The sequence below is a fragment of the Epinephelus fuscoguttatus genome, linkage group LG17 (genome assembly GCF_011397635.1).
Source record: "Epinephelus fuscoguttatus linkage group LG17, E.fuscoguttatus.final_Chr_v1".
Lineage (NCBI taxonomy): Eukaryota > Metazoa > Chordata > Actinopteri > Perciformes > Serranidae > Epinephelus > Epinephelus fuscoguttatus.
The window spans coordinates 19104470-19130683 of record NC_064768.1 but is presented as its reverse complement, the minus strand read 5'-3'; the positions used below and the strand labels follow the sequence as shown (position 1 = coordinate 19130683).

Genomic DNA, 26214 nt, shown 5'->3' with positions numbered 1-26214 from the left:
AAACCGGCGATCTCTAATGGTTACAGTTTGTTTACAGTACTCTGTTCTTCTTTCAATCAATCAATCAATCAAACTTTATTTATATAGTGCCTTTCATACATCAAAAATGCAACCCCAAAGAGCAATTGGGAAATAAAACGTGGACCACATAGCTCAAACAGGGTTATGTGATCATACCTCTGCCATCTCTGACAGCCATCTCAAAGCATTTTTCTTTGCCTTGCTCCGTTAAAATATTGTTAACTTTAACATGGCCCAAGCTAGCTTAAGGTAAACATCTGCTCCTTCTAAAGATGATTTCTGATTTGTGATGACTTATTAAGAGATACTAACACATTCGGCAAACATTTAACATTATTCAGTATTAACTGTAGCTCCATGTAAAGTGAATAAATGTGATGATTCCCAGCTAATCCTCCGCTCGTCTGCATTAACAGCGCAGTTTACATGTTTTTTTAACTTCTGATTTATTAAAAACTGTTCTGAGCGAAACATGAGGCTGAATTTAGCAGCAGACTTCAGTAACAGTAATATAAAGAAGTAAAATAAATAACCTTTGGCATTCATTTTGTTATATGATATAAAGGAAGTACGGTAAATCAATAACACATTCTCAGCCCTAATGACTAAATACATATTTCAAGGTATGTTGCGGAGTTTATTTTATAACGAGCAATTTTCTAATGTAGGTTGTGAATGAAGTCAGACGAGGAAAGATATCATGTACTGATGCTGAGTGACGGACCTCTCAGTTTAGGTGTCATTCTCTCTCATTTTCTCTCTCAAACTCTTGTGGTTTTATTTCTCATATCAGTGGTACCTTTGGCAACAATCCCTTTTTGTTCTGGTCACATGTTCAACACAGTTTCTGAAGACAAAAATTTAGCTTAGACTTGTTGTTAGTCGTTACAGACACGAACAGCGCAACAGGTACCAGAGCTCCGCAAAGATATTTTAGAAAAGGCTAAGTTAACATTGGTTAAATATTTGTTAAAAATAAATCAGTATTTCCTAAACTGAAGGCAAATTACTTTCAAAAAGAACTGGCATTGGCGGTTAGCCACCAAGAGTAGCCACTGGGACTAACCACAGACAGTCTATGGGACTAACTAGCTTACTGCTACTTTCCGCTATCTCACTGGAAGTTGTGCCCATAATCATTTCTACAGTAGTGCCCTGAGGAATAAAGTGGATAAAGATATTAAAATATTTTCCCTCTCCCAAATTATATATTTATATTAATAATAATAATATTATTCCACAGCCTTACTACAAAATCTCAAAAACAACAAAATTTCAAGAGCCTGGAGTGTCTCAAGTTTACCTAGCCTGGTGCATCACACTTCAAGTGATCAGCAGCTAGTGAGGAATGAATGAAAAATAAAATCAAACATTAGTTTAGTAGAGATAGAAAAGTCAACACAATCTTGCTATCCAGCAAGTGTTTTTTGTGCTGGCTTAGGAATCTACCTTTTCAATTAAAAAAAAAGACACAGACACAGGAAAAATCTTTCAGTATGGGTGGCTTTAAACTTACTTTCCAAATCTTCCGATTCATAGTTTGTGTGAGTGGTGAAACTGGTCTTCCCATGGTCAACTATTGCCTCCTCATCTAGACCCTGAGAAAGACAGAAGGAAAGAGTTAGCAAAAGAGATACAGACAGAAGAAAGATAAATAGATACATGACTATCATGTGCAAATTGATTTTTGATTCCAATTTTCACCTCAATAATTTTACTGTTTTTTATGACTTTATATGCAATTTAAAAATGAACTTGGGGCTATTGTAATGAGAAATTAGTACAGTTCACTGGACACTAAAAGCTGCTTCCCCTGAGTGTTGGCCTTGGGGAGATACAAGTGCACTCATTACTAACATGTGCTACTTGCATTCACTAATAAAACAAAATGGTACACACAGCAGACATTCAATAAGATATCTCATCACTGAAATGGAGCAAAATGTTAAAAGCAATGACTGACTGAAACTAGAAAGTACAATCAGTGGAGGGCAGATCACCGCCAGGCAGCCACTGGAGCTGACCTCCGCCGCCTTAGACAATGCATGAGGTACAGCTGCACCTTGTGGAATTGTCCCTCCTGGCTCCCTTTCAGTTAAGATGGTGACAAAGATAACAATACTTTTTTCCATCTCATATTGTGCCTAATGTTAGTGGATTATTACATATCAGGAACAGAATTAATCCGCAGATGCTCCTCTTCAAAATAGACCAAAGTCCTCTATGGATGTCAGTTTTTCGTCCACAACAAAGGCCAAAATGTGGCCAGAGACAGACAGTAAAGCTTATTGTTTTTAGCCTCAACAAATGTCAGAAATGCTTTTTGTGTGATGCTTTTGCAGTGTGATTTTGTTGAGGACTTGTGGCCTCGACTGGCTGGCTGAGAGGAGTCAGGAGTCAGCACCCAATGACGATGTGCAACAGTCAATAAAACCAGTTTTTTAACAATTGTCAATCACCATAACCACGAAAGGTCCTTGAGCATACAGTCATAAATGTGAATACAAAATATTAGGGTGATTGGTCCAGTAGTATGCACGATCAGTGGCGGACAGGCAGACACACACTCAAAGTTTGTACGTTTGTTGTGTGGGTTGAAACTTACAGGGCAGAGAAAAGGACACTGACTCCGTCGAACTGCAGTTTTTCAAATAGTGTAGGCACTAAGCCGAGTACATTGACAAAGATTGGCTTGACTGTGATAAGACTGGTGGGAAAACAGCGTGGAGATCCTTACATTTTCTCTGACACTCCAAATATATTAATCACTTGTTGTTTACCATACCAAATCACTCCATAGCTCTGAGTTTATCTGTGGGAGTTATGAAAATAAAACACTTTGTTTTCACAGATGGCCAACACTGACAGCCCATTTTCACACAACAATAAAGAGCAACACCTCAGACCATGATCTGGAAGATATTATTAAGTGTACTTAATTATTAGACTGTGATAATTCATCTCTTGTATTAAATGTAGTCCAGAACACAATTACATCCTCTGGCAAACAGGTGAGATTTGGGGGATGTGATAACAGCATAGTGTACCAAGCACATTAACCTCTGTTGTGTTATTTTAACAACTTGATGTTCTGTTAAAAGCAGCAAGGTACTACTGGAACTTCATGGGGGTTATATATGAGCCATTTTTCATACTAATTAGTCAGTATTGAAAAACATATTCGTTGTTGTGGTCCATGCCATAAAAGGTTAAGTTTCATAGCAACATCGAGAAGCTGGTTCCACTCATTAAAAAAGAGGTTACGACCTCAGTGAAAATAATTAGTCTGATATCAATCTCATGGAAACATCAAGAGATAGAACGATCCAATTAGAAAAGACACAAAGCTGCCAGGATAGATAGCAGCAAGGGTGCATATTAATATTCTTTATCAAATTATAGTGCCTTGAAACAATAATTACTGCACCCAAACACACATAAAAGTGCTATACTTGTGAGGACATTCATTCTCCAGCTCTTAACCTCAGCCTTAACTATCAGCAGTACATGCTTAATAGAATAGTTCAGATTTTCTGAAGTGGAGTTTTATGGGGTACTTATCCATAGTCAGTGTATTACATACAGTAAACTAGTGTTGTCTCGATACCAAAATCTTTGTTACAGTACCAATACCAATATGAATTTCGATACTTTTCGATACTCTTCGGTACTTTTCCTAAGGAAAAGTCCTTTTGGATACAAACCTTTAGAACAATAAATAGTAGGGGTGTAATGGTACCAAAAAAATCATGGTTCGGTAAGTACCTCAGTACGGACGTCACGGTTTGGTAACTCAAATGTTTCACCAAGTTTGTGTTGTCTCGTGTTGTCTCCCTTTGCGAGGCAGACTTTCTCTTGACTTTTTTCACGTGCGCCAGCTGCGAATGTTGATACAGGTGTTGTCATACACACCACTTGTGCAATCTGTGTTCCAATAGGAACAAGAAAGGCGTTTGTGTGCATAAATGAGTAAAATAAACTAACTAAATTAATGAATTGAATCAATTTCAAAGTACCGGTATTTTCCAAATGCAGTATAGTACCGTTTGGAATACTCTAGTACCGCGGTACTATTTTAGTACCGGTATACCGTGCAACACTACAGTAGATGTCTGTCAGCACCACTTTACCTTTCCATCAGACAGCCCATGCCAGCGAGGAAACCAGTAACAGCTACAGTTCCCTATCTATGCTCTCGTCACAGTCACCAGACTGCATAGACAAAAACTGTAAGTTTGACTCACTGAACATGAGAGCTGCTGGTCTACCTCTGCCTGGATCAGTTTGTTCCTTTGTGTTATTGAGTGACTTTTGTGACTGAGTGACTGTACATTGCTTAGCTTCCGGATTGGACTTCTCCAAGCCTGTGGTGTCCCAACTGACACTTATTGTAGCTAATATACTGACTATGGTAAGAACCTGATACAACCCTGCTTCAAAAGATCTGAACCATCCATTTAACCTCAACATTTAAACTGAAGTTAGCCCAATCCTAACTGTAACCTTTAAACTAAACCAAACTTTGTTCAGTTTGAAACTCAAAACTGGTTCTTAAGAAGGCTAATTCACATGGTCCGCATTCATGTGCCCGCAAGGGTCCGTGAGACGTAAACGTCGTCATCCACCCATGTCCGCAAGGATCTGCGTGGACCCCTATGTCGACATCTGTGGGCAGCCCATTTTTTGTAGCAGTGCTGATTGTCAGTCAAGCCATCCACAGCTGCCTAAGGTGAAGTTAGTTTTAAGTTGGATATACAACATTCTTCTTAGTTTCACTTTCACCTGATGTTGACAGTAAGAGAATGGTAAGCCCACCAGTCAGCCTTCCCGTTAACTACTGGGGGCTGACGTAGACGCTTAATTGTACTATGAATAGAACTGTGTGCGTGTCCGTGTGACCACAGCTGTCCGGGGACGTTCAATACGGAAAGTATGTCGGAGCCTTAAGACATACACATTCACCCTGACAGACATAAACCAATGAACCTTCTCACCCCAAACCCGGTTTGGCCCTGACTTCCTAACCTTTAGTGCAGAGCATTTAAGGCAGCCACAGAGACATGACCATCTCCAATTACTGTTTCATGTGGTGGCCAATACAGAGCTAAATGTGCTTGGAGAAGTCACTGTGAGTCCAACCGACACCGATGTCACCCAAGGCCACAACCACAAAAATAATGAGGAACCAGAATGTCTTGGCATCTTTTCGTATAATTACAACACATCCCGCCTCTCCCATCCTCACCAGTCCCCCAATCAACAAACACATATAATTACATTAAATAAAGCTGGGATGTCAAATCACTTCAATCAGTACACCTGTGACACACTGCAGGCCCGCCCTTGTGAGAAATTACAATTTCGCACCTCTAAGAAACCTAATACTTCCAGCTGTTCTCTAAGACCACACAGAGAGAATTCATAGAAGACAGGCCAGCTTGGCTCGATGATCAGTGTGTCCTTTCAACTAGACATGATGTATTGTGATGAAGGAAAGCTTATTTTAGACAGGCATTCATATATGGCCTATAAACACCACTGGGTGGCAGTGAGTTAATGCTGGCTCTGATTGCCAGGCTGATAAGGGCAGGCTGAATTACGGGTAATAGCACATTTGTGACAGATAAGGCTTAATACTAGGGATCCTGTCTTACACTTCCCTTGAGTACAGTCTTTTTGACAGCTGATGTTTCAATAACAGGTTGGGGCAGGCTGCAAAAAACGGTTCATGAAACTAAAAAGGAATTTCTTCGTCTTTCAAATAAGCTCAAGGTGATCAAAGATAATCACTTCTATGAGTTTCTATGAGTATCTAACATTCCGTCTTTTACACAGGCTTTATAACATGATCAGATTCCGCATGTCAACAACTACAAATGTGCAATCCTCCTGGCTCATGTACAAACACTTTGATGCAGCACATTTCCCAACTGCATGACTCTTTGAATGCCTTCAACCAATCACAGAGAGCTACTGCCTAAAACAAAAGGTGACAATGACAGCCATATGCCAAAAAGTTATGTAACATGTGGATGATATCAGGCCCTTGTGTGTCTTTGCCCCAACATGTTGGTCACCTCTACGTACTGCACTGAAGTTTCTTTCTGACAGAAAGCACGTACTCCATGACCCATCTCCTGCTTTTTCTGTTTCATTGCTGGCTTACTATTATGAATATGTCTTCAATGACATTCAGATTTCCACACATATATTACCATAATCATTCTGTTAGAGCCCCACCTACAATGACTGATGCCATCTGTGATTGTGTCTGTGCGTGCACTTGTACGCCTGTGTGTATGTTTCTCAGTTGCTAGTGGATTTGCATGATAATGAGCTGTGTTGCTCTCTGACAGTGCCTTGATGAGGAGCAGTAATAATGCAGCTGCAGGGAGAAGAGCAGCAAGAAATTAATCTATCTCTAGTAACTGGAGTTCTTCCCCCCGCCCCCAAGCACACTACAGGCAGGTTAAACTGGCTGAGGGTGACTTAAGAAGAAGAAGGGGACTGGATGTTCAGCTGCAGTTAGGACAGAAAGCTAACATCTTGGTCCATCAGTCACACTAGCTGATACATTTACAGATTACTGAAGCACAAACATCTGTGCTTGATTTCTCAACTGCATTGTGGTATAATTACTTTAAACTTAAAGAAATGGTGTTTAAGAAGGGGGATTTGGTGGCACAGAGTGGTGAGGATTGTAGATTGCAACCAGGTAAAATTTACACTGGTTACAATTCCAAAAGTGTTCATTGTTCAGGAGGTTTTTCGCGCAAATTGGATTATATGCAGAGGTCTCTTTCACTCCAAAACAAACAGAACTGCTGATTTAAACCAGTAAAAACACAGCACAAATCAGTTTCTGGTTAAAAAATCAGCATCTTGCAACTGTTGTTGCAGAGGGCTGCTAACTACAGTGGCAGACATGGGAAAGCAAATGGCCCCATCTAGAGCCAGTGTTTCTTTTGCATTTTGCAACATGGCGATCTCCGAAGACGAGGACCGGCTCCCTTTGTAGATATAAACGGTTCGTTCTCAGGTAACAAAAACGTGATTCCTATTTTCAGGTGATTTATACACTATATGAAAACACACTTACTGTATTGTATTCCATGTATGCCAATGATCCCTCTAAATCACACACACTGGATCTTTAAATAACATTTTCACTTACTGTAAATGTAACAAAGATAAAACAAGATTTTAACTCCTGTGATGTGTACATTATACTTCATTTTAATACAACAAAATGTAAATCAGTTTGGCTACTGACTGGCCACAGTTCTAATTTCCCATTCTGCTGAAATCACATGAACCAATCTTTACAGGCAGGACGCCCAAAGCTGGTGTGAACAATTTCTGCTTCATGAATATCGTCTTATTCTTAAGCCTCTTAAAATACCACTTCCACAAATCTGTTAATTTTACTGTATAAACACCTGTTTACATACTTTAACGTTTATTCTATGCATGTTGTCGTCATGACTGTGAAGTATATGAGCGTGTCTGCTGTGGCCTCGACACCACATTGCTTGGTACAATTTAAGAACACATGATGCAACCTGTCACATAGCTTTGTCCAAAATAAACCCCTTGTTTGTCACCCACAGTCCCCAGGCCAGGGAGCCAATTGGCCATTATGCCTTTAAATCACAGCTGTGGTTTGGCTACAGGAGCAGTGCCCAGTGGGGAGGGATTGCAGAAGAAAAGCTGCCATGTAGTGACATCAATAGATGATGTTGACGATGGCAGATGTGTCTCTGGCTGCATCTACACAGTGAAGAAAGCCAGACTATATGAGCCTAGCACTGTTTCTTTCCTTTGTGGATCCAAGGAGGCCGCTTGTGTCGAGTGGCGACTATCATGATTCCATAATGTTTGTTTTAAATAATGAGTCATGAGTAATAAGTAAAGCAAGTCAAATTATCTAAGCAGATCTGGATCAATACGACAGTAACTGGACTGCACAATAAATGACAGTAATTGAATTCAAATGTGACTATGGTATGAACCTAATTCATAAAACTCTGTAGGGAAAATGTAAGCACACTGTTTCCTGGCCTGTCATAATCTACTGAGATATGTGTGCTGCCACATAAAGTTGCAAAGGGTTGGAAAGTTTCCAATAAATTTCCAGAAAATTTCCAAGGGAAGCCTGGTTCAGTACATAGGAAATATTAGTGATTTAGGAAAACCTACATATCTATATCAACACAGCTAACACACAGTATTGGTAGACTACATCATGACACCTGACATTCTTTCTTGGGATGCTTCACATAACCCTCACCTAAAACCAGTGCTTTAAAGAAAATCGCAATGTATAGGACTATGTCAATTAATAGAAGGGTTAGTTTTAGGAAGAAATCGAGAACAGCGATTGTTAAGAAAGAAATCAGTTTTACTGACATTTGCTGTTATGTTTGCAAAGGTTTATTGTATTTGTGGTGCTCACTTGGATGAGGCCTCATTGTCACCCTTGGTGTTGTGCAGTCATATACACTTCTGTGTGCCTATTTCATGGGCTCCACTGGTTTCCTCTGATCATCTACAGATGAGGTGACACGTGAGCATGTGAGACAACTACTGCTGTACTGTTTTTGTTTCACTCAGGTTTGTTGATATTGTTATCTATTATGTGGTAATTTGATTTAGTGTCTTGTGCATTTTGTGTGGAGAGTAGTCAGTAGCAACTAACGAGGATCCTGAATAATAAATAATACAGCTTGCCCGATTTCAATAGAAAAATCGTACCTTTTAATTGTGAATTTATTGGGGGGAAAATACACATAAAACAGCAGTACTACGTTCTATAGCATATTTAGTTAAAAGTAGGCCCATTTAATTCAACTGTACCCATGCACTGTATTAAGCAGCACTCCATCACGTACAGATAATTTGTCAGCATTCTAAATAAGTAAGATTTCAGTAAAATTACAACCCTCAAAATGCACAGCACATTCTCCCATATGTGCAGCTCTGACTACTGCCAACAGTACTTCACTGTCAGAGCCAAATCACCACATGCTTTCAGGAAAGTTTTAATTACATCACTGAACTGAATTTAGTTTATATGCTTATAATATTTTAGTTAACCATCAGGACAGTAGGCTAAAGCAAAGTACACAGTTTATAACTTGTTCATTTTCAACCATCTCTTAGCTTTGCTAGCTAGCTGTTACCATGGGTTTTTTTTTTAGTTGAGATCCAATTTTTGTCTTTGCACTAAGCACAGGTACTGAGACAATTAAATGCAGCTCAGCATCTAACCAGAAATGCAAAAGGCAGTAACGTTCAGAATAATGTACAGAACAGATATATAGAATGAACGGTGATATATGGAAAAAATATAGAATGGCTTAAATGGCATGGGGAGTAAGAAAACATTAGATACATACAGTAAGAGCAACATGAAGAGTATTAATATGAAACGTGCAGCAGTTACAGTAGCCAGTGCAGGTATAGGTACAAATAAATAAATAAATAAAAATTAATGTAGCTTGATTGAGCATGTTAACGAATGAGTTTCATCTATTCCCATGCATTCTTTATTGTAAAACATTTCCTTTATAAATTAGTTGTTCATTTTAAACCCTAAGTTTGCACACAGCCTACATTGTCGCCTCAAATTTTAAAAAGTATCTTTCCATATTAGTTAACTTGCACTAGCTAGCTAGCCACCTGATCACACATCTGACATTGTATCTACTGGAAAACTGAATGGAATTATTTGGCAAATTATTAAATCATTTCTTCTTATAATATTATAGTAAAAGGTTTGTTTCTTTGTTTCTCTGTTATTTCATTTTATTTATTAAATTATTTATTCTTTATTTATTTGGGATCTAATTGGTCAAAGTGTGACTTTGAGACAGAATAACAAAAGTGAAGTAAAATATTCCCTTAGATAATAAAGATGACAGTCATGATGAGGAATCTAATGAAAACTGACTTGATTTTGTTGCGATACATTAATTGCCAAAACAGGTGTTAAGTACAATATAATCTGCTGGCAACCAATGGCAAAACAAAAAAAACAAAACAAAAACAGGAGTAAATAAAGCCTGAGCAAACAACCACTATAATTCCATTTTCTTTCTGTTATTTCCCATAATGCCCCACTAATTCCCTTAATTCCATCCAATCTGTATTTTCACCTACTGCGACACAACAGAAAAATTACTCACTGGATGCAGCACACTCTGCTCCACCTGCCACTGACATAACAGATGACTAGCATGGTGGGGAATTCTTATCACAAGTCCCTTGATGTCACCAGGGAACATAACGTCACTTCTAGTCCAAGTTCAGGAGAACTTAAAACATGTATGGAGTCTGGTGTAAGATAAGCCCTGCCTGGCTTTGCTCAATACACTTTAAAGGGACAAATGTGAACGAGTAGAGAGTGGGCTCCAAATAACAATCAGAGAGAGAGAGCTAGGCAACAGCAGCAGGCAACCTGCCAAGTGCCGACACAATCAAACCATAAAAAGTGTCACTCTTCATCATTTCTCATCTATCTGTTCTCCAATCCTGCCCCCTCATCCTCGATTCTTCCTCACATGGGTGTCCTGTGGGAATGCTGTTCCCAGACAACAATAATAAAATGTGTGAAAATCTGTGGAGGATCACTAATATCAAACACCTTCTTTTCAGTTTATTTGCAGCTGTCACATTCTTTACAATCACCTTAACTTATCTGATCCCAACCAGATCAGTGAGCAAACAACAACATGAAGTCCAACATGATTTTGACAAGATGATACCAGTGGGCCGAAATGACCCCAGTTGCTCCAACTTTCATAGTTGTACAAAAGGTATTTTAAGCATGAAACACTTACCGCCTACAGACTTGAAATGTTGCTGTAAAAGTTTATAGTTTGGTTTTCAACAAGGAGCAGATATCAGGTCTTCACCAGCAAAACATGTGGTAATAAATTGCAAAAATGAACTGTGAAGACCAGGTGATAGCAATGCTGGTTACGATTAGTTGACTAATCGATGACTAATCGACCATTAAAATAATCGTGACTATTTTAGTAGCTGACTAATTGGTTTGAGTCATTTTCATAGAAAAGTACTATAAAAGCACCCCAAAATACTCTTATTGGAGCCTCTTACGTTCAAATATTGGCAGCTTTACACACTCTCCCGTGACGGTGAACTAAAACCCTTTGGCGTGAGTACGAAACAAGACTTTAGATGACATAATTTTGGGGTTTGGGAGACACCTACATTTTTCAACATTTTAACACATTTTTCGATAATATGATTAATCGACTAATCAAAGAAATAATCAACAGATTAGTCGACAATGAAAATAATCGTTAGCTGCAGCCCCATTTGAAGCTGGCATGGAAAGAATACTTAAGCCGTACCAGCCCATAAAACCCCATGATAACATCAGTTTGATCTGATGCAGTTATAAAAGAGTCAGCAATGTGAATTCTAAATTTCATGCAGCTGGATAATAATGGTGAATATCTGTTCCTATGATCAGTCAGCAGAGAAAAAGCCTTGTTCAATAATTAATAAAGCTGCTAGTCAGACAGACCTATTTTGTATTGAATAGTACAAAATTAATTCAATAACACTGAAATGCAAATTTAAAATGTTCCCCTATCTACAATAGTTTCAGTGCTGTATCCATGAAATATAAAGGCCCAGTAAAATCATGGCTGTATGTGTGTTTGTATTTAAGGATTTTCTCTGGCTTTTGCAAAAGCTTAGGTGGTAAAATCACCAATGTGTTGGGTATTATGCACGGGTGGGGATTTCTTGTTCACATGAACCTTTAAGAGCAAACACAAGGCTCACCATCCAATAGCAAGGAAAACACACCATTGAACTTAATACAAGGATTACCCAAGCACAATGTGTAGGTTGTGAAATGAGCCACGTTAAATGGGCATGTTCGAGTTCAAGACAGTCTTGTTGGGAAATTCTGTTAATGTATCTATACAGAGGTGTTTGTCTTCAAGATATTAACATTATGCTTAACCCTATGGCATTTGTTGGGGCTAGAGTTTTTTTTGTTACTGTAATGGTTTACAATACCTTAAAATATAATACAAGTTAAGCCCCAGTATTTAGTATCAGTATTAATCAATTACAGGTGCCCCATGAAGTTTTCTTGTACACAAAATTTTTGTTTACATTTGCTTTTAGTCATCCAAATGCACTGTATATTTTTGAGGTCAAACAAGCAAATGCATTTCCTTCCTCATAAACTTCTTAAAAGTTTAAATACAGCATTGTTCACATCCTTGTTTATTAGTACAGTCTCTTCTCTCTGGCATTTTCCAGCACATTACTGTGTAGCTTAGTGTCTTGCCGCCACCGGTAGATCAGTGGGATAGTGAGATAAAATTGGCAGGACTGTGTATTGAGTCACTTGTGTGCACGTGCGCATGTATATCCTAGTGCACATGCACAAGACAACCAAAACTTGATCTGCACAGGTAGCTAACCTTTAACCTTTTTGTAAATAAAATGCCACAAAATGAAAAAAAAAAAATCCCCATCACTACTATCCAGAGTCAAAAGTGGCCCATTTAAATGGTTTGTTTTCTACAAGTCCTCACAATTGAGGGGCTAAAATTAGAAAATGTTTGGCATTTTTGACTCGGATGATTAACAAAGTGTAGGTGGCGATTCATTTTGAATTTGGCTGAATTTTTTCAGCTTTACATTTTTTACACATTGAAGCATTTTTTTAATGGTTGACAGCATGAAGGGTAACCTCACTTCTGTTAGTATGTTTGTGTGGGAGTGATTTAAGTACACAGCAGCCAAACACCTCGTCAGCCAACCAGACAGAATTGAACATCGAGCCACCCAACAAGCCAACAGGCCTGGTTCCCTCTTATCTCAGTTCCTTGCCAGCCTTGCTTTACTGGGACCTTGTCCAATCGATGTAGACTGACGTAAGAGAGGTGTTACATAGTGAGAGACCTGTCCCTTGAGATTAGTGAATATGTCTCTGTCTCACACTGCCAAAATGCACAATTGCATACTACGGATGAGAATATTGACATGTTTTTTACTGCCAATTAATGCTGTATTATGTAACCAATTAAATTATGTCTGAAAACAGAAAGATAATAGCAACAGACATGTGAGAGAGTATAGATGGCTGCTGACCACATAAAGTACATTACGTCAAAGGAGCAGCATGTAAGATTTAGGGGGATTTAGTGGCATCTAGCGGTGTTGATTAAAGACTGCAACCAGCAGAAACTTCTCCAGGTTGGGATTTCTTCAGTATTCCTACCAGGAGCTGAATTATCCACAGAGGTCTCCTCCTCTCCAAAACAAACAGAGCCGGTGATTTCAAGGGATAGTTCGCCGATATTCAATGACACAAAACACGTCATTCAGCTAAGCTGTTGTTCTAGGCTGTTGCTTTAACTACAGGCTGTACTTCCGCATTTTACTATTGTCCACCACCCATGCCACCACTGCGAACACAAAGAGTGTAAAAGCAGATCAAGAGACAGACCCCCACCCTCTCTCTCCCAAACTCGGACCTGTGACCTGTTTTTAGAATCATATTTCAGTGTCCTGTTTCACTGTAATAGCAAGAGTTTGTGAACAGGAAGTGGCACCATACTGTTTGCTGCACAGCAAAAACAGAGGTATAAAAAACTGAGATCACACGGTAAAACAAGGCAACGCTGAATCAAATGTTGATGAGTTGACTATTTCTCACCCCAGTGTTTTCAAAAACATGTTTTAGCTTACCATTTAACAGTAGCACAAGACTGTTTGTTACTGGCCGGCCATCATTGTGTCTATTATGAGTTTACATTACATCATTTACCAGTGTGAGTAGCTTACTGGTCTGGAGCAGTGCAATGCTTAGGGTAGTTGTAGGTTTTCAACCTCTGGAGTAAAAGCAAATGCCACAGTCTTTTTCATGTTTTCTCTAGTCATGTAGCACCAATTTCAGAAGTATTTCTGTGTTTTTACTGCACAGGCAGCCCAGTTTTATTTGAGGACCTTCTTTATATTGGTGAAATACTTCAGTAAAAAACACTGGCACTGGGCTTCTACAGTGGCCTAATGGTCCTATCTAGAGCCAGTGTTCGGTTTCTCCGTTCTGGGCTACTGTAGAATCATGGCAGTGCAACATGGCAAGTAGACATAAATGGCTCATCCTAAGATAAAGAAAACAATTCTTATTTTCAAATCCTACACACTGGACCTTTAACTACACATATATTACACAATTTCTAGGCGTGTCAGGATTTCAATTCTAAATCAAAAATCAATCAAAATGAGAACCGGCAATTCTTGTTTTCTCAAAGCCATATGGCCTTGGAGTTGTCCAAAAAGGTATGACAGTTATATATCACACTTAATGTAGATGTCGATCAACATCTTTTTAAAGAAAAATTTAAAAATGTAAATGAGAGTTGTCAGGGCATAAAATCTGTGATGTGTTGAACTTTACAAATCAAGACTCAATAGTCTAACAATGTCATAGCTTCCAGTGATAAAAAAAAAATAAATAAATTGAAAACTGAATCAAATTGTGACCTTAACATCGAAGGTCTAATCAAATCATGGTTTTGGAGAATCGTGACACCCTTAATAATTCGGGAAAGTCTTTACAGGAAGGCATGAACATCCATGGTGCTTAGCAGGTCCTGGGTAACAAACATAAACACAGATATATAATTATATAATTTGATCAGCTATATTTTGCTGACTTTTGCTGACTGGCCATTAAATTATTTACCACCCTGGAGCATTGCCATGTACGAACAGGGCAAAACTAAGAAGGCAAAGCCAGTCAAAAGCTAATGTCCTCCATCTAATGTCTGAGTGAAGATATAGTTTAATCTTATAGTTATACAGCTGGGAATGAATCTCATTGGACAGAAATGTTGGAAAACAAACAGATCATAACCATAGTCTCCATTTGATGAAGTCAATACAGCCAAGCATGCAGACTTTGCAGACAAACATACACACAAACACAAAGATGGAAACCATCCCCTCTCTCTGTCTCACAAATATCTTCCTCTTGATTTCAACAGTCCCTTCTTGCACGTTGCTTCCACTCTGAGCATAGTAATTCTTGCAATTTTGTAATCTTAGCTAGACTGAGTGTAAACACACATTTATTTCATTTTACTTCAGTCAGTAAGCGCCATCTCTATTGACAGCATGCACCTTGTTTGCATTCTGCTACCTTGGCAGACCTATTTTTCACCCTCCTCTTTCTAACACTCCTCTTCTCTCTCCTCTCTTCCTTCCTGTTCTCCTTGTCCCGCTCCTTCAAGCAGCCATAACTGTCTCTGCCGGTTTCCTCTCTTTCCTGCTCCTTGAGGCGATTAAAGAGTTGAAAGGAAGCGTTTCCATTTCAAGAGACATGTCCGATGAGGCAACAGCTTCCCTGCACTGACCACCTGCCCCATTCATTAGCACAGATCGCTCCACTCCACCAGAGGAACAGAAGAGGACAAACCAGTAAAAAAAAAAAAAAAAATACACCAATGATGCTGCACACACAGGATCCTGTTCAAGTGCGGAACATGACAGTCAGGCACACATGAAACCACACACACACACAAACACACACGCAAGACCCAACGTACCGTAAGCACATGCTCCCCTTCGCTCTGTTCATCCATTTAGACTAAAACATCCGCAAAGCAACAGCAGCAAGGACGTCAGCCAGTTCTTTCTTTCTGACGGCTATCTCTGTCGTAGAAGGTGTGTCTGTGCGTGTGTGTGTGTGAGCCAAGCGCTACCAGAGACACTGTCGCACTCGTCTGTTCCCCCTTCCTCCGCTCATCTCTTTATACGGAGACAGGAGGAGAGGGAGAGAGAGAGCTGTTTCTGAACACACAGTGCTGTGCTCTGCCCTGTCAGCCCGCTCTTTGCTCAGCAGCCAATCCCACCATGCCACCATGAATATTTTATTTGCCCAGCCAAGAGCTTAAAAACGCATGCATACACACCACCCTACGGAGGACATGCACACACATTTGGAGGGCATTCAAATGCTCACCCGCTGAGGTATTCAGGTCACAAATGAAAACCCACCCCCAACACAGATAAATAGAAACAAGCACACGCGTGAGCTCGACATTCCTCAGGGGGTGCAATGAACGGAAAAAGGACAGATAGTCTGTGTATTCATTAAGATTCAAAATGCCTCTGTGCCTTTGACTTTGACATTCACAATCCCTACCATAGCCTGAAGGTTGGACACGTCTTTCAACAACCTGTAATCATTGCAGAGGACTGTGGCTCATTTGTTTCCTGTCCACATCATGAATGTGAGTTTTATGCGTACAGAAAAATGATCATATTCCTGAAACCTTTACAGTAAGTATTTTTTTAATTGAAGGAAAAACTCTAGATATCAGTCCGGTGTAGAGATACTCTTCGGATGAAGCATCCATAGTAGCATCACCCAGACTAACCACAAAACCACCGTGGCAAAGGTGAAACCACACCTAAAATTAAACTGTGAATAAAATTTAAAAAAAAAAAAAAAAAAAAACCTTTGCTGAGCCTATCTTGAGGCTGACCAAAAAGCAGGAGCATTAGCATCATGCAGCACAACAATCATTTTTAAGTAAAATATTTCAGAGTTAACGTTACCTAAATCAGGATTTGCATAAGGTTTAGAGCTTTAAAGCTACAGTTGGTAATTTTTATGACAATAAGTCAAATTTGCTGAAACTGTCACTATATTCTGAAAGAAGTACAGTCTGTGAGAAAAATCATGTCCCTCTTCCTACTGTCTCTAATGGCATTGGCTAGAATCAGACTGTGGCACAGCAGCAGCAACCCGTCAGAGCCGAGGAGTCTCTCACACAGCTGTCAGTACTGTCAATCTGCTCCACGAACTGCAGTCAGACTGTCAAACTATGCAGTGCTGATCAAATATAAATCAAGATTTTGTTACAGCATTGCCTATTTCTCACCTCACCTCAGAAGCATATTTTAGTGTACTGTTTAGCTGTAAAATAAGAAAGTTGGGCTGGCCAGTGTGCAGTACTTAGTATTCTGTTTGACTGTATCCACAATGGTGGCCTGGTAACAAACTTTCTCATTTTATAGCTAAACAGTACACTAAAATGTGTTACTGAAAACATGAGGTGAGAAATAGGTGACAGAATCGTCTTTCATATTATATCAGTGCTGCAGTTCACGAGCAGGGATTGACATGATTAACAGCTGCGTTCAAGACTCCTCAGCTCTGGTTGTTTTCGTTCACATGCCGTAAAGCCATTAGACGCGCTACAAGGCAACAGGAGCAGAGGAATATGATTTTTTTCACAGATTATCTGCCTCAATAGTGCCGTGTGAATATAGTGGCAGTTTCTGTAGCTTTAACTTTATACTGTGTCTGCAACAACTATTTTTATTATTTTTTAAATATGATAACATTATTTTAGTATTTAAACCGCCAAAAAACTAGTAAAAGTCCAGGATGATGTCTTAATGGGTTTTTTTGTAGACAAAACAGCCAAACCCCCCAAAATGTAGAGTTTTTTGTAACTGAAGACAAAAAAAATGCAGTAGATCTTCACATCTGAGAACAATAACACACTTTTTTGATAAATTAGTTTTTCTTTAAGCTCTTCTTCATGCAACCTTTTAGAGTGCTGTACACTGGCACTGTATAACTAAGAATACAGCATGCTTTTGTCTTTTCAAAGACAAAACCTATTAACTTAGAAGCTAAATTCCTAGAATTCAACAAATTCAGACCCAGAGCTGATCAGAACAGCCATAGTAAACTACTGGTGCTCCCTATATAGCCTTGCAAGAGCTGCCCAACTTAGATTCTGAATAAATCTCGATTAGAGTCACAATAAGAGGCAGTACTGTAATGATGTGCAATATTAGTATGCCAGTGGTACAAAGCTGTACTATATGTAACATCTAATGTACTGCCATGCCACCTACAACCACACGCATCCACAGGGGAACAGAAAAACAGAGCCATATTAGTAGTATTGTTAGCGGAAAACTGAATGCAGTCTGTGCAAAATTGTAATTAAATTCAGGTTTTGCCCCCAGCAAATGTTTTCTCTTTCTGTTCATGTTTCTTTGTGGTCAGCTGCAGTGGGCTTACATTAAACAAATCAAGTAATTTCATTATATTCTAACAGTTGAACAGTTCTGTATTATGGCAACACAGCCTGCATCAGTTTTCCCTTGATGGTATTGTGTCCTATAGTATTTCATATAGTAAAGAGACAGAGCAAAATAACGTCCCACACCTGAGAGGAAACAAATTACCGGTAATCACTCTCCATTTTTGTAAGGTGCTTCCTTCTCACTTCCATCTGCTAGCAAACAACAGAAAAATGCCTTAAAGATGCTGTGTGGTGGGATGCACTGCCAGCAGGGTGAAGAAACCAGAACTAAGTTTTAAGGAACCAAAAAACTGAGCCTTAAGAAGTCAAAAGTGGTTGCAATAAGACATCAGCACAAAGAATGGGAAATCTGTGGAATCGCGACACTCATAAATAAGCTACAGTTGCTAAGTTGGCCAGACAAACTGTAGCGGTTAAAGCTAACTAAGCAAGGCCTGGTTTTGATCTTTGTTTGGTTAAATGATGAGCTTACCTGGTGATTCAACCAAATAGCTGTGAATAAAGTATTTCACTTCTAGCCATTGATTAGAATCATTTCTTCAAGATAATCAAGGTGAGGAGAAGTGACAGATTGACAATAATGAGTTTGACGACATATCTTTTCCTCTCTGGTAGACATCAAGTGCTAAAATTGTCCTTTGACACACTAAAATCTAATGTTTTTACCTATTTTGTAAGCATTTCAGTGTCTCTTCCCCTCCAATGGGCGTGGTTTTAATAGTATGACACTTTGCGCTCTGACTTGAAGCAATCTCAGTCAACTGAGGGGTCTCCGACTCCACTACTCCAACTCTCAGGAGGCAGCCCTATTTTTGACAGTATTGACAATCATACCATGAGAAGTTCTAAATACTCTGATTCACTGTTATACCACCCAAGCCTACTTCAGCTCTAAACATATCCATACATACAGACATACATACAGCCATTCTATAATGTCCACTTCTCGTGAGGAAATGCAGAAGGATTTTTCTGGCACAGGGTTGCGCGTGCAAACCAGTGTTTACACACAAGAAAGAGGCTTAGGGAGCAAAGATTAACTTCTCAATACCTCAGATCCATTATCCATCCCAGGTTATATCACCACCCAGCAGAAAACCCAACTCCCACTTTATGCAACTATCAAGACTCAAACTGCAACCATCAAGAGTCAGACCACACTTGATAGCATAATGGGTTTGATGAGTTTTTTAAGCTTCCTGTAATTGGATGAGCTTTCCAATCCTCTCTGTACACATGGTAGACAAAGTCATGATATAATGTAGATTATTACAGTCGCTGGCCCTTTGATCTGCTTTTGGTCTTTTCATTCATAAAATTACCTTCAGGGTGGTAATAGGGCTGGGCGATATGGACAAAAATTCCTATCTCAGTATTTACAGGCTGACTGGCGATACATGATATAGCCTATATATCTTGATATGTTCTATGAAATGGGCAACATGTTTTCAATAGCAAGCCAAAGCCACATTCGAGATGTCACAAGCAGTTTTATAAATACAGATTGTGATCCAAATAAAATGCAAAGACAGGGATTTTATTCCCATTTGAAAATAGGAAGCGGCACAACAGATACACCTACAAAACACTAGTCAGCAGTGGGGTTTCTATGAAGTGCTGAAAAGTTTACTTGATTCAAAACACACCTAAAACACACTTTAAACATACTAACAATTTCAAACACAAGTACCCAAATTGGCTTCACTATAACTCGCAGCATTCACAGACAAAGCACTTGTCTTTTGCTGCAAACTTTTTCCCCACATATACAACATGCTAACGTTTTTAGCATAAGCCTATGGCAACTTACATTGTATGAATTAGCCTAGCGCCTAGCGATCTTCTCTTCTACTCATATGAAGCCAGGGACAACAGCAACATTTAACAAAGGTAGCGTTACAAAATTCGGCTCCATTACAACTCACAAGGTTCACTGACAAAACAACTGTCTTATACTGAACACGTTTTCCAAACAAATACAACATGCTAACATTATTAGCACAAGCCTATGGCATTTTACATTGTATAAATTAGCCTACTGAATAGCGAAGATTTCCTCTGCCCATATGAGGCCAGGATAAATCACACACAAAACCTAAAATGTTATTTTGTGGAGGTTTCATTGTCTTCACAATTTATTGTCTCTTATCTGTGAAAGTAAACTAAATAAAAGCTTTGTTTCCTCTGAGGGAACGGTTTCAGCTTACAAAAATAGACAGGATGTTTGTGTTGATGTGACATGTAGTTATATTTCTGGGGAGGTGTATGGCTAAGGCTCTACAAAGTGTTGCTAGAGAACTTGTGAGTGAGTGAGTGAGTGAGTGAGTGAATGTGGAGAATGTGAGAGAGGACAGATGCACACTGGTATATGTTATGCAACTTGACCCAATATTGATTTAAGCGGCGTTGTCTAAATATATCGATATATCGTACTTAGTCATTATATCGCCCACCCCAGATGGTAATCTAGAGGACAAGCAGGATTGTGATTAATTGTTGCTGCTTTGAATCCCCTGACTAGTTGGGAAAATTTAGATGCCTAATGGACATGAATGACACTCTCCCCTACCTTCGTTACACTGTATAAAAGAAGTGGACATAGCCACTGTGACAACACCCAGTGGTATGTGGACTGCCGTTTTGAAGCCTTGAGTTTTGCATTTTGGCCATGGCCATCGTGTTGTTGTTTTTTTGTGCCAGAAGTGACCATATTTGGATGAGAGGGTGGAGCTGTTGAGTAGCAAGTGGTGGAAGAACCAGATTTGTCAATCACAAGGTAGCCATGCCCTAAAACATGCCCAGCTTTATAATCTATTTTTCTCTAAATGGGACTATAAATTACAAAATGAAGATTATGCTGAGACCATAAACTCATTAAAATGTTTCCTAAGGTAATATATCTAATTTTCTCATAGACTTACATAGAACAGTCGATGTAAATGCACTGAACTGTGTCGACATGAGGCACAGAGAAGTTAGAAAAGCTTGCCTCCCTGTGGACAAATAAAAAATCTCAAAATTAATTACTACTTTTTCTTTGGGTCTGAAACAAACTACAGGGAAATAGTACACATACATGTGACGATTTCTGATTTAAGGAGTGGACCTCATCAATCATTGCCTCCACAAGCACTTGAAAGTTTGTGGCCTGTTGTACAGTTTAATTGCCTCTTACTCTCTGAGAGTACATTTCATTCTCGCAGAAAGTAGATAATTTAATCAAACAAGCTCTCTGTTGTGTACACCAATTAGCCTATCGCTGGGTACGATGGAAATAAGTTATTTTTTTATCGTATTATCTTAATAGTACAGCTGAAGACAACAAGGCACCATCAGACTAGCTGAGAGGCCCATTCTGTGTAATTACCCATTTAAAGCAATGCTATACACTTAGTAAGCTTCATAAAACACTAACTATTACTGGCAGTTCATGCTGCTGAGCCAATAATAGTCCAGGTCGTCCAGCCTTTCCTGGCTAGACTAAAACCCTCTTTCACTAGTAAAACAGCAGCATGCACAAATCCCCTTCTTCCTGACATGCTAGCAAACACGTAAGTGAAACTCAATGAAAGCTCACACTGTAGAGCCAAATAGTCGATAAACAAAGCTCGAGGCATCAGTGACATAAAGTGTGTTTTTAGTAAGCAAAATCTGACAGATGGACCAACTGCTATTACAACTAGGAATGGGAAGTGATAATATTTTACTGATACTGATGCAGTTACCAATGCTGCTTATCAGTTGCTTTTTTATTATTTTCTGATCAATTTTCTGTGTGGAAAAAAGGCCTACACAGATTTTCGGCATCAGTGCAATTGTTTCATTATTTCTGAGTATTAACACAGTGTAGAAACAGAGTTAATATAAAGGCATGCATGCAACTCTGATGTGCAAAAGCTCCACTGTTTGACCATTTTCTAAGTCAAAGAAAAAACTTGTCTGTGTGGCATTAATGGTATTATATACCATAAAATATTTACCCTTCGTAACACTGTGCTGCACGATTGCGCATAGAGTGTCAAATTCATGACATTCCTGGAATTTAAGCCCATGTCGCATAGAAAGATATTTCATATTCCTGATGTTTCTACCCTTACTTGAAATTATCATTTTATCTAGATTAAAGGCAGCACTGTAATCATCTGTCTTCTTGAAAATACATGATGCATGATTCCAGCAGCACAGACGTATGAGTTTGACATCATTGCAACTGTCACAGAAACGTGCCAGCATCAATAAAAAGAGCTTATAAGCTCAGAGACATATGATCCCGATGGATCGAATAATTTGGAACCAGTTAGTTCTCAACTGGAATCAGTTCTTGATTCCCATCCCTTACTACAATCTTTCTGTTTTCTTTTAGTGTCCTTATCCTCAGCCTTTCCACCACCAACCCATCTTTCCGGTATAAGTTTGAAACCAGACAATCCATTAGACCTTGGGACCAAGAGCTCTTGGCCACAAAGTACTCAGGCAAAACATAGGAGGAGAAGGAAATCCATCTCCAACACTAAAAAAGGTCACTAAAACACAAAACCAAAGTCATCTAAGTAGCTCTCTATAAATGCCACAAACACAGCCTGAGATGATAATCGGTGGCATAAAGGCAGCAGAACAACAACCACTCAATGACCTTACATAGCATGTGTTCACTCAATTAGTCATGTTGTGTTACCTTGAATTTGTGAAGTAAACGTAAATTAATATGTTTGCCATTTTCCATGGTGGCATGTGAGAAAAACAAAGTTTTCTTCACAAATTCAAGGTAACATGGCATGACTAATTGATTTACAAATGGTCATTTCGTGGTTGAAGTATTCCTTTAATTGAAAAGAAGTTGGGGCCAAACTAAACAATAATGCCTCACTATCAAATTGCAGTTTAGATGACATTCTCACTTTTTCCCTAAGGGCCAATGGCATCAATGTTTCACTGTTAAAATGACATTTCGGACCCCTAACAGTCGCACTGGCCAACCAAGCCTGAAAATAATATGAGTTTCTTGTTGAAACCAGACTCATGCACATCAACTCAAAGTTAAACAATGCCATGTTCTTCGGGAAGAGACTTCATTAGGCATCAAGCAGTTGAATGTCTGCCAAAAAGTGTCCCCATGCCTTAGTGACTTCTATGTTCAGGGGGAGAGGTACTCAGCTAACAAGCAACTCCTTTTCATTGGGCAGCCAGGGCTCAAGTTTCCTCAGACGCATGCATATGTTCTTACACATGCATATACACCTCGGCACACTCACAAGCATAGTAATGGACAACCCTACACCAACACTGATGTCAGACAGCCAGCGTGCATTTTAAACTTAGCTCTGAAACCAGTTTCTTTTTTGGGCTTGTTCACGCTGCTGTTTGATGTTCATCATCCTATCTGCTACTGTAAAGCTACTCCCAGCAGACAGGATGTGGGTCTCTACTCTCACCCACAGCTCAGTTAAAATATCACATTGATAAGAGCTTGGTGGACAAAGTAACCCACGTGACTGCTGTTGTGCAGAAACAATTCTCTCCCAGTTTCATGTCTATTTTTCCTCTCTGGTGGCACAGTAAAATTAGCAATGTTTCCTGACTTGGAAATGTCACACAAGACGGCGGATCTATTTGCGGAGCATTTAATATGCAAATGAGCCTTTTATTTCTGCAAATGTACCAGCAGATCTTATCAACTGAATTGCTGGAACTCATATTATCAAGTAACGGAAAGGTGGACCTGTTGAACATGAGGGGGGAATGCTGCAAAGCTGGTACAGTGCTGTGTAACGTTAATTTATTACAGGCATTACTGTCAGACTTACTAAGATAACACCAAAATATTACACTTGATTTGTTTATTTTTAAGTTTGTTAAAGCACGTGGACACACACTGACGTTCAGACGTGCCAGTAAACGGGACGTGTGTTAACATAGCGGTAACCATAGTTATTAACCTTAATAACGTCACTGACCAGGCTTCACTCGGCTCGCGCACGGCTAACTTAGCAAGAACCAGCTGAACACAAGTGAAGATGAATTAAAACATTAAAACCTCGGCGCAGACACACATTTCTACATAAGATATATTTAAATGAACACTTCCGCTGACTTAAACAGCAGACCCTAACACAAGTTGTACCCGTGCCACGTGTCAGAAGTAGAAAGCCGGCTAACAATAGCAGCCGCCGGATGGTGCCTCACTGAATCTGACTCCCGAGCATCACTAACCGTTAGTACTTCTGCGGCTGCTTGGCAAACAAGGGGCAAACACGGACAAAGAGAGCAAATATAATGGTGGGCTAACGGCTTGGCGGGTACTCACTGTCCTCAAAAGGGGCCTCATTTGCTCCAAAGGTTCCTCCATTTTCACCTGCCGCCGGTTTCCTGCCCACCGTTAGCTTCTTTATTATTAATAGCTGATGTACAGATGGGACCGAGCCGGGTGGCACTTGCGTGGACTGAGGACTGGCTGTGCTTTCCCTAACGACACGGTAACGACACGCCCCTAAACTGATTGACAGCGATTGATTACCAATTCACGTTCAACTGCCGGCGTTCTCAGCCAATCAAATCCGAAAACGTCATGTAAAGGGCGGGGACTATTTCATGTCAAAGTCCCAAGCGGGCTTTTTTATTATGTTGTTTTTTGTTTTTTTTTTGTTATCTCGCTAAACCTGCAGGGACCACTTGGGCTTCCATCGTTTCAAATGTAAGTAGGACAAACGAGAACTGTTGAAATACATAAAACTTTACAAATTTTTTTTTATTAGTTTTATAAACTAACCGAACATGAAAATGATGCATGTAGTCGTAATAAAGCATCGTGAGTTTGAATTTTTGGGCACAGCATTGCCTGAATAAAGACCAAGAGCGAGCAGATATTGAATATATCTGATATCTTAAATGACAGTTATATTATTACAATTATATTGCATTTCTATTTAATATTATTTATTTTTTCTCTTAACTTCAAAGCTACTTAAAGACAAAGTATGGGATGGAAATATGAACCAAATTAGCCACCACCATGATTTAACAAACAAAAACAAACAATGGATAGGAATTTGCTAATCTGCTACTGTTCTCAAACTAACAAACAACAACCAAATCTAAGCTGCTTTGGTGATTGTGGCAGTGAAACAATGCCTATATTGTCATCTGTGACAAACACAAGCTGTTGCCAGTCAAAAATGAATTTTGGGCCTTTATCGTCATAATAAATCAACAACCAATAGTATATTATAAAGAAGATGTTTGTTATGACCTGAAGTTTTTTACTTCAAATGAAATGAAATCCCAAATGTTAGATGAGAGAGAAAGGAGAGTGATGTTGAATCAAGTTTTGTAATGGCTAAGCATTCACGCTGTACATTGTTTGTAAAATATATAGACTTACATGTTTACCTTAATACATGGATTTACTGTAGATGTGCAAGTTTATTGTGACACATAATAGCATGGCCTTAGATGGACGCCAATGCCTGCACATCCTCAGATACTGATATTCCAGTTCATTACCATCAGTAAAGGCTATTTCAGATATCACATTTTAAAAAATGATGTCTTGAAGTGGGAGGTCAACAGTCATCGTCTATCATTTCATCTGCAGGGATTATGCTGGTTCAGAGGCCTGATTTTAAGTAGGAAAGAAAGTATATGCATTAATTGAAATTAACTGATTTTATCATCCTACACCTTCTTGGCATGGGCTTATCAACCATCTTCCATAAAACCACCTTTGCTTAGTATGTACTAAAATTTGATACAACTATTGTGTAATAATTGATGTTCACCAGCAGATGGCAATGCTGTATCAACCATTTCTCTCATGTGAGACAGCAGGTGGCTGCGAGATATGACCACATTTACCCCCCCTTAGAAGGTACTACTTCCAGTTCTCTTTCATTTCTGGTCATTTAGGCAGCAGAATTGATAAAGAGAAATTGCCTGTAATAGCAGAGACACTTAACTCACTTTTAAGCCATTAAAAAATGGTTGATGGAGTATAAATAAAGCTTTAAGTTTAAAAAAAAATAATTTAAGTTAGTCCTGATACATGATGGAATACTCTTGGCCTTTACAA

At 39.1% G+C, this 26214-nt stretch overlaps 1 protein-coding gene across 6 annotated transcripts in view; it reads right to left on the bottom strand.

Moving 5' to 3' along the window:
- LOC125904363 (sodium bicarbonate cotransporter 3-like) overlaps positions 1 to 24585 on the bottom strand; it is a 61317-nt gene extending 36732 nt beyond the window's left edge. For 5 of the 6 annotated variants that reach the window (XM_049601714.1, XM_049601711.1, XM_049601709.1 and 2 more), the window contains exons 1-2: positions 24454 to 24585; positions 1538 to 1619 (exon numbers count right to left, since the gene is read on the bottom strand). In XM_049601714.1, the coding sequence (XP_049457671.1) occupies positions 1538 to 1619; positions 24454 to 24495 (124 nt within the window). In that variant the 5' untranslated portion in view covers positions 24496 to 24585. Of the gene's footprint in view, positions 1 to 1537; positions 1620 to 15626; positions 15879 to 24453 lie in introns of those variants that run through there. The other variant, XM_049601710.1, reaches the window with a different exon arrangement.
- Positions 24586 to 26214: the final 1629 nt, after the last annotated feature.